At 31.9% G+C, this 16,093-nt stretch overlaps 3 protein-coding genes across 3 annotated transcripts; all 3 read right to left on the bottom strand.

Moving 5' to 3' along the window:
• Positions 1 to 416: 416 nt before the first annotated feature.
• Positions 417 to 2,994, bottom strand: LOC128160546 (slit homolog 3 protein-like). Its single transcript, XM_052823885.1, has 3 exons — positions 2,680 to 2,994; positions 1,656 to 1,790; positions 417 to 633 (listed from the first exon to the last, which is right to left on the bottom strand). The coding sequence occupies exons 1-3, from the start codon at positions 2,903 to 2,905 to the stop codon at positions 455 to 457; spliced, it is 540 nt and encodes a 179-aa protein (XP_052679845.1). The 5' UTR covers positions 2,906 to 2,994; the 3' UTR covers positions 417 to 454.
• A 3,895-nt stretch (positions 2,995 to 6,889) lies between these two features.
• On the bottom strand, positions 6,890 to 9,225 carry LOC128160543 (slit homolog 3 protein-like). The gene is made up of 3 exons (XM_052823882.1): positions 8,967 to 9,225; positions 7,936 to 8,073; positions 6,890 to 7,133 (listed from the first exon to the last, which is right to left on the bottom strand). Exons 1-3 carry the CDS (start codon positions 9,190 to 9,192, stop codon positions 6,973 to 6,975), a joined length of 525 nt encoding a protein of 174 aa, XP_052679842.1. The 5' UTR covers positions 9,193 to 9,225; the 3' UTR covers positions 6,890 to 6,972.
• A 2,871-nt stretch (positions 9,226 to 12,096) lies between these two features.
• On the bottom strand, positions 12,097 to 14,397 carry LOC128160544 (delta-like protein B). Its single transcript, XM_052823883.1, has 3 exons — positions 14,108 to 14,397; positions 13,085 to 13,225; positions 12,097 to 12,260 (listed from the first exon to the last, which is right to left on the bottom strand). The coding sequence occupies exons 1-3, from the start codon at positions 14,325 to 14,327 to the stop codon at positions 12,097 to 12,099; spliced, it is 525 nt and encodes a 174-aa protein (XP_052679843.1). The 5' UTR covers positions 14,328 to 14,397.
• Positions 14,398 to 16,093: the final 1,696 nt, after the last annotated feature.

Genomic DNA, 16,093 nt, shown 5'->3' with positions numbered 1-16,093 from the left:
AAATAATTAAAGCTAAATATTTTGATATTATCTTTATAACCAAGTATTCATGAATTCAATTTTGTTTGCGTCTAAAAAAATTTTTTTATACTTTTTGCCAAATAGTTTTCGAATCAAAACCGATTTTATGTGCAGCATTTTGTTACCTTACGTAGTTCTTGAGAGCTTGAAGATTTTTTTTGTGTGTGTATATGAGTAAACCTTTTAAAAGTTGAAAGGTTGCTTCTCAATGCAATTATCTGCATTTTCAGCCAAATCTCAAGATTTTAAACACTTTTCGCCATTTCAATAATAAAAAATGGTGTTCATACATGAGGCCTTTATCATTCGATATTCAAAGCGATACAAAATTATCTACACAAAAAACTGCATATTCATTTATTTCAAATTCCATTCAGTGACATAATCAGGATCATTTGTTGTAGTTTGAGGATCTTGAAGACCTTGAGGACATCTATCCAGTTGAGGATGCCAGCGCTGCAGCTCCTCCAGCCAGTAGGATTAGTATGACTATGAAAAATGCCCCTCCCCCAATGAACGGGAAGAGGGCTCCATATCCTGACCGCTTAGTCGTGCCAGTAGTAGTAGTTGTAGGCATTGTTGTTGTTGTTGTTGTTGTTGTTGTTGTTAGTTCTGAAGTGAAAATTCATTCTAAAACGTTACATTTCTTACCATCAAATGAGATTTCAGTTTTTTCTAAATGCATTTATTGTTTGTTTTCTGCTTGATTTTTTTTGAAGTTTTAAAATTCTTTATTAAGTATTATATTTTTATTTTCATTATGAAGAAAGAAAAAGAAAGTTGATAAGCATTTAATTGAATTATTGCTAACAATTTGTTTTTGTTTTAAGAGATAGATAGATAGATAGATAGATAGATAGATAGATAGATAGATAGATAGATAGATAGATAGATAGATAGATAGATAGATAGATAGATAGATAGATAGATAGATAGATAGATAGACATATTTTTTTAATAGAAATGATATAAAATTCATAATTGAATAAAGACAGACATCTAAAAATGGTAGGAACGGGGCATTGTTCTTGGTTAAGTCGGGTTACCCTAAACACACAACATTTTTTTTAGGCCTAATGTATACCGCATATATATCTTTTGCCCATTTTGCAAGGACGTTTACGGAGGAAGAGTCTATATTCATATGGATAAACATTTTCATCACATGGAATAGAATTTCCCTTTAGAATATTCTAAAAACAATTTTTTCTGTAGCAATTTCTTGTTTAAAACTGAAGCCAACTAACAATAAATATGATGTGTAGATTTTTCGTGCAATCTGTTCTTATACATCATTTGCTGGAATGTCGAATTTTCTAAAGGGTAACAATATATAAACTGGGGTGTAGAAGCTTAAGCAGGCTGAATGATCAACAAATTAATCATTATATCTGTCTTAAACTTTTCAAAATGATATTTGTGCTAATAAACTTGCATAAAGTAAGAATTATCCAAACATCTTAGCTTTCAAATTTGAACATTTTCCGGAATCTTAATACAATACAAAGCTCTTTTTTATTGGAGGTAATATATAGCTTAAAATGGTCGCCACCGTCCAGTCCTCTGAATGATGAAAAGTCTAAACTTCTGAATTGCTTGATTTGTTTGGTTTTTTAATTATTATGTTTACTTACTGTCACATTTTTCTCCGTAGTATCCCTCGTCGCATTTACAGATAGCTTTATATATTCCATGTTCATCCTTGATTATGACACATTGTCCATTCCCACAGTCATCCACGTTGTCTAACGGACTGCAAACGCCGAGATCTACGAACAAATTAAACAAACAAATATACATTTACTTTATTTTTATCGCTTTCTTTTATAATTTATCGATGAAAAAGCAGTAGAATAAATTTAACGTTACTGAAACTTCATGAATGGCAATGAAAATTGTTTATCCTATTCAAAGTCAGAATATTTGATAGCAAGGAAAACTTGATTTGTGTTTTTCTTTTGATTTTCCCCTTACAATATCCTATTCATTCCATATCATTATATAAACTGTAAACTGTCAATAAATAAATGTAAAAATATTTACTAAAAAACTATAGTTCATCAAATTTTTCTACTTAGGCATTGAATGCTCCTATAACACAACAAGCAGTGCAAACAAATTAAACACAGCGCGTAAGGGCGTCATGATAATTTGTCTGCACCGCTTGGTGTGTTTTAAGACCGACGACATCCAAAACTAAGCACTCAATGCTTATATTTATATTCATACTAACGTCTATCATATATGAAATTTTTGTGCATTGTCGCTTTAAAGCCATAATATACATTCATAGACGGGAATATGAAATCCATATAAACAGCCATATTAACATATTTTTTTGTTCGCTTCCGCGACTGAAAATATGGTGCTAGAAACTTTATCGACAAAAAATCTTTTTAACTGAAAAATTGATAAAATTTAGCGATAATTTTCCATTAGTACATATCAAATTGATTATGTAAATTGGAACGTTTCCTTTTAGTCTTACAATAATAAATATACTCAAAACGCGTGATGACGTTTATATTTGTGCTCGTGGTGCATGAATTACTAAAGTCTATTCAAATGAAATAGAACGTCGCAGATATCCAATGCAAACATAAGAGGAAATGTACATTGAATGGAAATATATTAGCAAAAAATTTATATTTTCCATACCAACACAAACTGTCACTGCGGTTCCACCAGCAGTTAGGCCCGGTACATCGATCTCATCGAAACCGTCCTTACACTCGCATTCAAATTTGGCGTCGCTATCTTCATCCTCACATGTGGCATTGTCTGGACAGCTTGCATCATCATTAATATCCTTACATGTTCCGAACGCGTCAACGGAAGCCGAGTAAAGCAAAACGCAGAGTAAGAGACATTGAAATCCTCGCATTTTGTCAGCCTTGCTAGTAATTTCAAAGAGACCCCACGGTGCACTGTTGTAACACTGTGCTCTGCGTGCATTTATATACACATGTCACCACAGCGGTTATTGGAGGAAAATATTAACTCAGTTTCTCTCCAAAAGGGCATGTAATATTTTTACAAACGCATATATACCAAACCCTTTTACCTGTCATCAAGTGTACATTTCTACGTATTTGTACATATTCATCTGCTTATGTAAACGTAATCTTTATGTAGTTTTGCAATGGGTATACGTAGCATTTATAATGTCAGAGATAAAAGGATAAAATTATAAGTTTTTATCAACCAAAGGTCTTTTGGTCGGTTGGGTTTTTATGAAAGTGCAAAAAAATTCAAAAAATCCTCATAGGAGTAAAATTAATTTTTTTTCCGGTTATAATAAAGGAGTTTTGAAGAGAGAAATAAATTATGCAATATGAAGTTCAATATTAAATAATCAGTATGTGTGTTGCTTGATAAGATAATCTACCAGAGCCGTTGAACAAGCAACTCTATGGAAGCCGCTCAATTGATAATCTGTGGCGGATGTTCCACAGAAAAATCCATAAGGTCGTTTAATAAGATAATCTATGGTGGCTGCTCAATAGGATTATGCATTTGTTCGCTCAAAAATGTAATCTATGGTGGCCACTCAACAAAATTATCTAAATCGAAAGTTTGATAAGATAATCCTGCGGTTAATCTATGGTGCTCGCTAAGTAAAAAAATCTTTTGTGGTCGCTCAACAAGTTAACATATGAAGGCCACTCAAAAAGATATTGCATGGGGGTCGTTTATTAAGATATTTTATGATAGCTGTTCAATAAGATAATTCACGAGGACCGTTCAGTTCCATACATGTAATCTATGTTGGCTGCTCAAATCCATAATCCATGGGGGTCGCTCAATGAGACAATCATAATCTATGAGGGTCGTTTGTTAAAATTATTATTTTCCTATAGGATATTAATTTTGGAGTCCTACACCATCATGATTAATTCATACAGTCCGTAATTTTTCTATGTTGCTGAAGGTTTCAACCTTTCGATTGACTTGTTTGACTTGGATCATGCAGAAATCAGTCCTGTCAATTTCTATAGAGCTATAAGTCACAATCTTTTTTCAAATCGCATTTGCTATCGATATATATATATATTATACAAATATTGACTGGGGTTGAGGGCAACATTGATTATATTAGCCCCCGAGGGACGAAATATTGCCCGACGCGAAGCGGAGGGCAATATTTTCGTCCCAAGGGGGCTAATATAATCAATTTTGCCCGAAAACACAGTCAACATTTGTTTTGTTATATGAAGAAACAAACCAAAATTTAAGAAATTAATTGAAAACAGATCGCCGTAATTTTCTCAGCTCAACAAAGAATTCACGAATTCAATTTTGTGCAAAGTTCATTTCCAAAATATCATCAGCATCAAATGGTCACTTGTGATATTCCGCCGACCGTAAGAATTATCAGACAGGTGTTCTACCTGATTTTACTTCACAGTAATTCGCAAATCCTTATATCCGTTATGATAGCAAACCGTTGCATTGTGCGTTCGTTGTTTACTTGCCTTGACGACTGTCTATTATGACGTCACCTTGTTTTGGAGTCGCGAAGAATTATTTACGTCACCGTTTACGAATCAACAAATCAGAGGCGATTATTTGAAATAGAGGGAATGTTCTCTAGATATTATTCCTAGCCGGTCAATATCTAAAAAATATTGACCGGTCAATATTTTTCGGACGAGCTGATATTACAATTATTGACTACTAGTATTCGTCTATATAGAGTTATATAGTGAGAATATACTACTGAATATAACATATATAAATATATATATATATATATATAGATATATAGATATATATATATATATATATATATATATATATATATATATATATATATATATATTTATATATATATATATATATATATATATATATATATATATATATATATATATATATATAGATAAATAAAGACTTGGTACAGCAAAAAATACTTAAATAAATAAAACACAATGCGACAGTCCAAATTCTTGGTACAGCAAAAAATACTTAAATAAATAAAACAGAATGCGACAGTCCAAATTACTTGGTACAGCAAAAAATACTTAAATAAATAAAACAGAATGCGACAGTCCAAATTACTTGTTACAGCAAAAAATACTTAAATAAATAAAACAGAATGCGACAGTCCAAATTACTGTCTGAAGAGCCGACATGGCTGAAAGCGCTAACAGTAAACAATTTATTTAATTTGGACTGTCGCATTCTGTTTTATTTATTTGAGTATATATATATATATATATATATATATATATATATATATATATATATATATATATATATATATATATATATATATATATATATATATTTTCAGTGATTGATTGCAAAACTTGAAAATAGCACGAAATGTGGTAATCGTTCCATTAGAAGGACTATTGTTTACTAGTGTTTAAATAAAAAGGGAAAGAGGTAAAAACAATATAAAAATTCCGTAATAATCAAAAATTAATTTCGTTATAAACAAAAAAAAACAATTGAAATCAGTATTTTAAAATAAGGTAATTATTCTGTAAAAAGCATCATTTTAAAGCTACTGGGCGTTATATTTCAATTTGTGAATACATCGAATGGGTTTTCTTTGGTAATTTATAGGGGATTGACGCGGAGGAGAGAGTTAATGGGTTATGAAATGTTGGATTTTTTTAGCTATATAAGGGGTTTATGGTGTGGATAGAGTGTCATAAGCTATTTCATTCCGCAATCGAAGAACTCTGTATAGAATTTTACTACAGTTATTGCCGAGATCAAAGAGATACCACGGACATTATTCTCCCATGTACCACGAACGTCATCAATAAATTATCAGATCTTAAACAAATACCAAACTTGAGTCGATCTTGAGTTTAAAACTTAAAAACTTGCTCTTTAAAAACAAATTGATAACACAGTTAAGTGTCCTGTTCGGTGATGTGTACAGTATTCCCTTAAGTGTTTATTTCAAAGAGTTAATCGCGGCTGTTCCAAGACCCTCATCCAACACATTTCACTGCTTGTTCGTCCAAATAAAAAAAAAATAAACGTTAATTATCAATTTCTTTAATCTAAATTAAAAAAAAATAATAATAATTTGAATGTGTATTTCATTCATTGAAAAATATATCGTCTGCATTTGATTCCGATCGATAGTCTGCGATCCATGTACTTGTAAACAAACATGCCGATGTACAAACAAGTTGTCCCTCCACCTGTTGGAGAACGTTTTCATTATAAATCAGAACGGGTACACATTATAGATAATCATAAGCCTGGTCGTTCGTTTGCTCGGCAATATGTTATTGCTTCTTTGGTAACCGGTTAAATTTACCGAATTTCGGAATGAGTTAGAAACATTGCAAACAAAACCTTTGGGGTTACGAATCAGATTCATCTCGCTTTAAAATATGATCTACTTCCTCTCTCCATAGATAAACCGATCAGCTGATAGTCGGAGCTGTTAGTAGAATAGAAAAAAGGTTTTGTCATCGTAAATGTTGCAGAATAACCTACGATGTCGAAAAATGTCTCGGCTTTTAATTATATTTCTAAACAACATTTTCTTTCTAACTAGATATTCATGAATTCAATTTTGTTTGCGTCTGAATTTTTTTTAAAGAATTTTTGCCAATTAGTTTTCGAATTAAAACCGATATCATGTGCAGCATTTTGTTACCTTATATGCTACTATGCATATAGTTCTTGAGAGCTTGAAGATTTTTTTGTGTATATGGGTAAACCTCTTAAAACCTTTTAGAAGGTTGCTTCTCAATGCAATTATCGGCGTTTTAAGCCGAAACTCAAGATTTTAAACCCTTTTCGCCATTTCAATAATAAAAAATGGTGTTCATACATGAGGCCTTTATCATTCGATATTCAAAGCGATACAAAATTATCTACACAAAAAACTGCATATTCATTTATTTCAAATTCCATTCAGTGACATAATCTGGATCATTTGTTGTAGTTTGAGGATCTTGAGGACCTTGAGGACATCTATCCAGATGAGGACGCCAGCGCTGCAGCTCCTCCAGCCAGTAGGACTAGCAGAAGTGCCCCTCCCCCAATGATCGGAATGAGGGGTCCATATCCTGACCGCTTAGTCGTGCCAGTAGTAGCAGTTGTAGGCATTGTTGTTGTTGTTGTTGTTATTAGTTCTGAAGTGAAAATTCATTCTAAAACGTTACATTTCTTACCATCAAATGAGATTTCAGTTTTTTCTAAATGAATTTATTGTTTTCTGCTCGATTTTTTTTGAAGTTTTAAAATTCATTATGAAGAAAGAAAAAGAAAGTTGATTATCATTTAATTGAATTATTGCTTATGAATTGCTTGTGTTTTATGCCAATATATTTATACGCAGTCCAATTGTAAACAGGAAAACAATGATGGTTTTAATCACACTATGTTCATGATGAATCATTTCCCCGTTAAATATAACATAAACGTAAACATTACCATTTTTCAAAGACGTTTAAAGAGGAAGGTATATTAATAAGAATAAATATTTTCATCACATGCAAAAGGATTTCCTTTTGGAATATTCTTATATCATAATTTAATGTAGCAATTTCTTGTTTAAAACTGAAGCCCACTAACACCTAATACGATGTGTAGAATGTTTTTAAAACCCAACTGTGCAATCTGTTCTTATACAGCACATGCTGGAGTGTCGAATTTTTTAAAGGTAACAATTTATAAGCTAGGATAAGGAAGCTTAAGCTGGCTGAATGATCAACAAAATAACCATTATATTGTTTTAAACTTTTCAAAATATCCAAACGTTTTAGATTTCAATTTTGAACGTTTTCCGGAATCTTTATACAATATAAAGCTCTTTTTTATTGGAGGCAATACATAGCTTAAAATGGTCGCCACCGTCCAGTCCTCTAAATGATGAGGAGTCTAAACTTCTGAATTGCTTCATTTGTTTGGTTTTTTTTTATAATGTTTACTTACTGTCACATTTTTCTCCGTAGTATCCCTTGTCGCATTTACAGGCAGCTTCATATATTCCAAAATCATTTTGGAAGATTACACATTGTCCATTCTTACAGTCATCCACATCGTTGTCTAACGGACTGCAAACGCCGAGATCTACGCACAAATGAAGACAAAAAATATTTAAATTCTTTTATCTTTATTGTTTTCCTTTATATTTTATCCATGAAAAAAGCAGTAGAATGAATTAATGTTACTGAAACATCATGAATGGAAATGAAAATTGTTTATCCTATTCAAAGTCAGAATATTTAATAGCAAGGAAGAATTGATTCGTTTTCTTTTTTTGATTATCTCCCTACAATATCCTATTCAACCCACATCATTATAACTGTAAACTGTCTTTAAATGGATGTAAATCATTTACTCAAAAACTATAGTTCATCAAAATTTTCTATTTAAGCAATGAATGCTTATTTTTGAATGTCGTCGGTTTTTTAACACACCAAGCGGCGCAGACAAATTAGATACCGCACGTAAGCGCGTCATGATAATTTGTCTGCAGCGCTTGGTGTGTTATAGGACCGGCGACATCTTATATTCATATTCATACTGATATCAATTATATATTAAAAAAAAAATTGTGCATCGTAGCTTTAAACCATTATATACCCTCTTAGGCAGGGATATGAAATCCATACTAACAGCCGTATTAAAATTTATTCTGTTTGCTTACGCGACTGAAAATATGGTGCTAGAAACTATATAGAAAAAAATCTTTTTAACTGACAAATATATAAAATTAAGCAATTATTTTCCATTAGTACACGCATATCAAATTGGTTATGAAAATTGGAACGTTTCCTTTAATCATACAATAAGAAATATACTCAAAAAATACGTGATGACGTTTATATTTGTGCTCATGGTGCATGAAACAGCTAAGTCTATTCAAAGGAAATAGAACGTCGCAGATATCCAATGCAAATATGATAAGGAAATACACATTGAATGTAAATATATTAGCAATAAATTTTTATTTTACATACCAACACAAATTGTCACTGCGCTTCCACCAACAGTTAGGCCAGGTACATCGATCTCATCGAAACCGTCCTCACACTCGCATTCAAAAGTGTTGTCTGCATCTTCATCCTCACATGTGGCATTGTCTGGACAGCTTGCATCATCATCAGTATCTGCACATACACTGAACGCGTCAACGGAAGCCGAGTAAAGTAAAACGCAGAGTAAGAGACATTGAAATCCTCGCATTTTGTCAGCCTTGCTAGTAATTTCAAAGAGACCCCACGGTGTACTGTTGTAACACTGTGCTCTGCGTGCATTTATATACACATGTCACCACAGCGGTAATTGGAGGAAAATATTAACTCGGTTTCTCTCCAAAAGGGCATGCATATTTTTACAAACGCATATATACCAAACCCCTTTTACCTGTCATTACGTGTACATTTCTACGTATTAGTACATATCCATCTGCTTATGTGAACGTAATCTTTATGTAGTTTTGCAATGGGTATACGTAGCATTTATAATGTCAGAGATAAAAGGATAAAATTATAAGTTTTTATCAACCAAAGGTGTTTTGGTTGGGTGGGTTTTTATGTAAGTGCAAAAAAATCAAAAAATCCTCAAAGGAGTAAAATTAATTTTTTTCCCGTTATAATAAAGGAGTTTTGAAGAGAGAAAAACATTATGCAAAATGAAGTTCATTATTAAATAATCAATATGTATTTTGCTTGATAAGATAATCTACCAGAGCCGTTTAACAAGCAACTCTATGGGAGCTGTTCAATTGATAATCTGTGGCGGATGTTCCACAGGATAATCCATAAGGCCGTTCAATAAGATAATCTATGGTGGCTGCTCAATAGGATTATGCATTTGTTCCCAAAAAAATGTAATCTATGGTGGCCACTCAACAAAATTATCGAAATCGAAAGTTTGATAAGATAATCCTGCGGTTAATCTATGGCGCTAGCTAAGTAAAAAAATCTTTTGTGGTCGCTCAATTAGTTAACATATGAAGGCCACTCAAAAAGATATTGCATGGGGATATTCTATGATAGCTGTTCAATAAGATAATCCACGAGGACCGTTCAGTTTCATACATGTAATCTATGTTGGCTGCTCAAATCCATAATCCATGGGGGTCACTCAATGAGACAATCATAATCTATGAGGGTCGTTTGTTAAAATTATTATTTTCCTATAGGATATTAATTTTGGAGTCCTATACCATCATGATTATTTCATACAGTCCGTAATTGTTCTATGGTTGCTGAAGGTTTCAACCTTTCGATAAACTTATTTGACTTGGATCATGCAGAAATCAGTCCTGTCAATTTCTATAGAGCTATAAGTCACAATCTTTCTTTCAAATCGCATTTGCTATCGATATATATATATATATATATATATATATATATATATATATATATATATATATATATATATATATATATATATATATATATATATATATTTATATATATATATATATTCAGTGATTGATTGCAAAACTTGAAAATAGCACGAAATGTGGTAATCGTTCCATTAGAAGGACTATTGTTTACTAGTGTTTAAAAGAAAAGGGAAAGAGGTAAAAACAATATAAAAATTCCGTAATAGTCAAAAATTAATTTCGTTATAAACAAAAAAAAACAATTGAAATCAGTATTTTAAAATAAGGTAATTATTCTGAAAAAGCATCATTTTAAAGCTACTGGGCGTTATATTTCAATTTGTGAATACATCGAATGGGTTTTCTTTTGTAATTTACAGGGGATTGACGCGGAGGAGAGAGTTAATGGGTTATGAAATGTTGGATTTTTTAGCTATATAAGGGGTTTATAGTGTGGATAGAGTATCATAAGCTATTTTATTCTGTAATCGAAGAACTCTGTATAGAATTTTACTACAGTTATTGCCGAGGTCAAAGAGATACCACGGACATTATTCTCCCATGTACCACGAACGTCATCAATAAATTATCAGATCTTTAACAAATACCAAACTTGAGTCGATCATGAGTTTAAAACTTAAAATTTGCTCTTTATAAAACAAATTGATAACACGGTTAAGTGTTCTGTTGGGTGATGTGTATTCCCTTAAGTGTTTATTTCAAAGAGTTAATCGCGGCTGTTCCAAGACCCTCATCCAACACATTTCACTGCTTGTTCGTCCAAATAAAAAAAAAATTAAACGTTAATTATCAATTTTTTTAATCTAAATTAAAAAAAATAATAATAATTTCACTGTGTATTTCATTCATCGAAAAACATATCGTCTGCATTTGATTCCGATCGATAGTCTGCGATCCATGTACTTGTAAACAAACATGCCGATGTACAAACAAGTTGTCCCTCCACCTGTTGGAGAACGTTTTCATTATAAATCAGAACGGGTACACATTATAGATAATCATAAGCCCGATCGTTCCTTTGCTCGGTAAAATGTGATTGCTTCTTTGGTAACCGGTTAAATTTACCGTATTTCGGAATGAGTTAGAAACATTGCAAACAAAACCTTTGGGGTTACGAATCAGATTCATCTCGCTTTAAAATATGATCTACTTCCTCTCTCCATAGATAAACCGATCAGCTGATAGTCGGAGCTGTTAGTAGAATAGAAAAAATTTTTTGTCATCGTAAATGTTGCAGAATAACCTACGATGTCGAAAAATGTCTCGGCTTTTAATTATATTTCTAAACAACATTTTCTTTCTAACTAGATATTCATGAATTCAATTTTGTTTGCGTCTGAATTTTTTTTTAAAGAATTTTTGCCAATTAGTTTTCGAATTAAAACCGATATCATGTGCAGCATTTTGTTACCTTATATGCTCCTATGCATATAGTTCTTGAGAGCTTGAAGATTTTTTTGTGTATATGGGTAAACCTCTTAAAACCTTTTAGAAGGTTGCTTCTCAATGCAATTATCGGCGTTTTAAGCCGAAACTCAAGATCTTAAACCCTTGTCACCATCTCAATAATAAAAAATGGTGTTCATACATGAGGTCTTTATCATTCGATATTCAAAGCGATACAAAAAATTATCTACACAAAAAACTGCCTATTCATTTATTTCAAATTCCATTCAGTGACATAATCAGGATCATTTGTTGTAGTTTGAGGATCTTGAGGACCTTGAGGACATCTATCCAGTTGAGGATGCCAGCGCTGCAGCTCCTCCAGCCAGTAGGATTAGTATGACTATGAAAAATGCCCCTCCCCCAATGAACGGGAAGAGGGCTCCATATCCTGACCGCTTAGTCGTGCCAGTAGTAGTTGTAGGCATTGTTGTTGTTGTTGTTATTAGTTCTGAAGTGAAAATTCATTTTAAAACGTTACATTTCTTACCATCAAATGAGATTTCAGTTTTTTTCTAAATGCATTTATTGTTTGTTTTCTGCTCGATTTTTTTAAGTTTTAAAATTCTTTATTAATTATTATATTTCTATTTTCATTATGAAGAAAGAAAAAGAAAGTTGATTATCATTTAATTGAATTATTGCTTGTGAATTGCTTGTGTTTTATGCCAATATATCTATACGCAGTCCAATTGTAAACAGGAAAACAATGATGGTTTTAATCACACAATGTTCATGATAAATCATTTCCCCGTTAAATATAACATAAACGTAAACATTACCATTTTTCAAAGACGTTTACAGAGGAAGGGTCTATATTGATAAGAATAAATATTTTCATCACATGCAAAAGGATTTCCTTTTGGAATATTCTTATATCATAATTTACTGTAGCAATTTCTTGTTTAAAAACACCTAATACGATGTGTAGAATGTTTTTAAAACCCAACTGTGCGATCTGTTCTTATACAGCACATGCTGGAGTGTCGAATTTTTTCAAGGTAACAATTTATAAGCTGGGATGTAGAAGCTTAAGCTGGCTGAATGATCAACAAAATAACCATTATATTGTTTTAAACTTTTCAAAATATCCAAACGTTTTAGATTTCAATTTTGAACATTTTTCCGGAATCTTTATACAAAATAAAGCTCTTTTTTATTGGAGGCAATATATCGCTTAAAATGGTCGCCACCGTCCAGTCCTCTGAATGATGAAGAGTCTAAACTTCTGAATTGCTTGATTTGTTTGGTTTTTTTATTATTATGTTTACTTACTGTCACATTTTTCTCCGTAGTATCCCTCGTCGCATATACAGGCAGCTTCAACTATTCCAAACTCGTTTTGGAAGATTTTACATTGTCCATTCTCACCACAGTCATCCACTTCGTTGTCTAACGGACTGCAAACGCCGAGATCTACGCACAAATGAAGACAAAAAATATATACATTTATTTTATCTTTATCGCTTTCTTTTATAATTTATCGATGAAAAGCAGTAGAGCGATTTAACGTTACTGATACATCGTGAATGGAAATGAAAATTGTTTATCCTATTCAAAGTCAGAATATTTTGATAGCAAGGAAAACTTGATTTGTGTTTTTCTTTTGACTTTCAATATCCTATTCATTCCATATCATTATATAAACTGTTAACTGTCAATAAATAAATGTAAAAATATTTACTAAAAAACTATAGTTCATCAACATTTTCTACTTAGGCATTGAATGCTCCTATAACACAACAAGCAGTGCAAACAAATTAAACACCGCGCGTAAGCGCGTCATGATAATTTGTCTGCACCGCTTGGTGTGTTTTAAGACCGACGACATCCAAAACTAAGCACTCAATGCTTATATTTATATTCATACTAACGTCTATCATATATGAAATTTTTGTGCATTGTCGCTTTAAAGCCATAATATACATTCATAGGCAGGAAATGAAATCCATATAAACAGCAATATTAACATTTTTTTTTTGTTCGCTTCCGCGACTGAAAATATGGTGCTAGAAACTTTAATGAAAAAAATCTTTTTAACTGAAAAATAAATAAAATTTAGCGATAATTTTCCATTAGTACATATCAAATTGATTATGTAAATTGGAACGTTTCCTTTTAGTCTTACAATAATAAATATACTCAAAACGCGTGATGACGTTTATATTTGTGCTCGTGGTGCATGAATTACTAATGTCTATTCAAATGAAACAGAACGTCGCAGATATCCAATGCAAACATAAGAGGAAATGTACATTGAATGTAAATATATTAGCAAAAAATTTATATTTTCCATACCAACACAAACTGTCAATGCGGTTCCACCAACAGTTACGCCAGAATCGATCTCATCGAAACCCTCCTCACACACGCATTTTAAATTGCTGTTGTCATCATCCTCACATGTGGCATTGTCTGGACAGTCTCCATTATCTGTACATTCCGGCAATTGACCGAACACTTCAACGGAAGCCGAGTAAAGCAAAACGCAGAGTAAGAGACATTGAAATCCTCGCATTTTGTCAGCCTTGCTAGTAATTTCAAAGAGACCCCACGTTGTACTGTTGTAACACTGTGCTGTACGTGCATTTATATACACATGTCACCACAGCGATAATTGGAGGAAAATATTAACTCGGTTTCTCTCCAAAAGGGCATGCAATATTTTTAAAAACGCATATATACCAAACCCTTTTACCTGTCATTAAGTGTACATTTCTGCGTATTAGTACATATTCATCTGCTTATGTAAACCTAATCTTTATGTGGTTTTGCAATGAGTATACGTAGCATTCATAATGTCAGAGATGAAAGGGTAAAATTATAAGTTTTTATCAACCAAAATGTTTTTTGGTTGGATGGTTTTTTTTGTAAGTGCAAAAAAATTGTGCAAAAAAAAATCAGAAAATCCTCATAAGAGTAAAATTGATATTTTCTCTGTTATAATAAAGGGGTTTTGAAGAGAGAAAAAGAAATTATGCGATATGAAGTTCAATTAAATAATCAATATGAGGGTCGCTTAATAAGAAAATCTACTAGAGCTGTTTAACAAGCAAGTCCATGGGAGCCGTACAATTGATAATCTGTGGTGGCTGCTCAATAGGATAATACATTTGTTCGCTCAAAAGGGTAATATGTGGTGACCAGTCAACAAGATAATCTATTAGAAAAATTTGATAAGATAATCCTCAGGTTAATCTATGGTGACCGCAAAGTAGGAAAATATGTTGTGGTTGCTCAATAAGTTAATCTAACTAATAAGTTAGTATGAAGGCCACTCAAAAAGATATTGCATGAGGGTCGTTCAATAAGATATTCTATGACGGCTATTCAATACGATAAGCTATGAAGTCTGCTTAATATGGTTATTTATAAGGTCGTTTTACAAGATAATCAATGATGGCTGATCAATGTATAATCCATGGTGGCCACTAGATAAGTAATTTATTGGGATCGTTTATTAAGGTAATCTGTTGGAGCCATGAAGCGAAAGTTAAATCATTTGTGAAGGCATTTTATTCAAATAGCTAATAATAGTCGCACGATTAGATTTCTAATAAGATCATCTATGAAAAAATGGGGAAATGTTTTAATTAGATCAAAAATTTGTATATGAAAATTAAGTCAAAAATTACTATGAATGGCTTATCCTCCGAACCTTTTAGCTGTAATGTTGGAGTACATCACGGTGAAATTTTGACGCCATTTTTTTTTTTGTATCTAGAATATATTAATTACTTAGAAAAAATTCTTGAATGGTAAAAAATATAACTGGGTTACATAGTGTTTCTAAATGTATAGATGATGAACTGTTTTTGTATTTTAAAATATGTATTCTTTTTTTATGTTGACGACACTGTAAATCTTCCTGAAACGCCTGATGATTTACGAAATGTTCTGAATGAATTAAGATATTATTTATATTGTGAGCAATGGAAGGGTATTTCCTAAAGGTTCAATGATAAAAGGGGTATTTCACTTCAGAAATGAAATATAATTGAAAATATGAAAGAGTTTAAATTCCTTGGATTTTTTTTACGTTCAGGGTTTTTCAAAAAAGCAAGAACACATCTATGTGAACTGGCACAGAAGGCCATGTATGGGATCATCAGGAAAAGCAATTTAATTTACATGTCGACTGTCAATTAGACCATTTCGATAAAGTAATAATGCCAGTATTATTATATGGATGTGAAGTACATGTATGCGGCTATGGAAACATAGAAATTATAGAACTTATTCACTTGAAATTGTTAAAACACATACTGAATTTAAAAAATTGTA

This window comes from Crassostrea angulata, chromosome 8, assembly GCF_025612915.1.
Source record: "Crassostrea angulata isolate pt1a10 chromosome 8, ASM2561291v2, whole genome shotgun sequence".
NCBI classification, from domain to species: Eukaryota; Metazoa; Mollusca; class Bivalvia; order Ostreida; family Ostreidae; genus Magallana; species Magallana angulata.
This window is presented reverse-complemented; position numbering and strand designations above follow the sequence as displayed.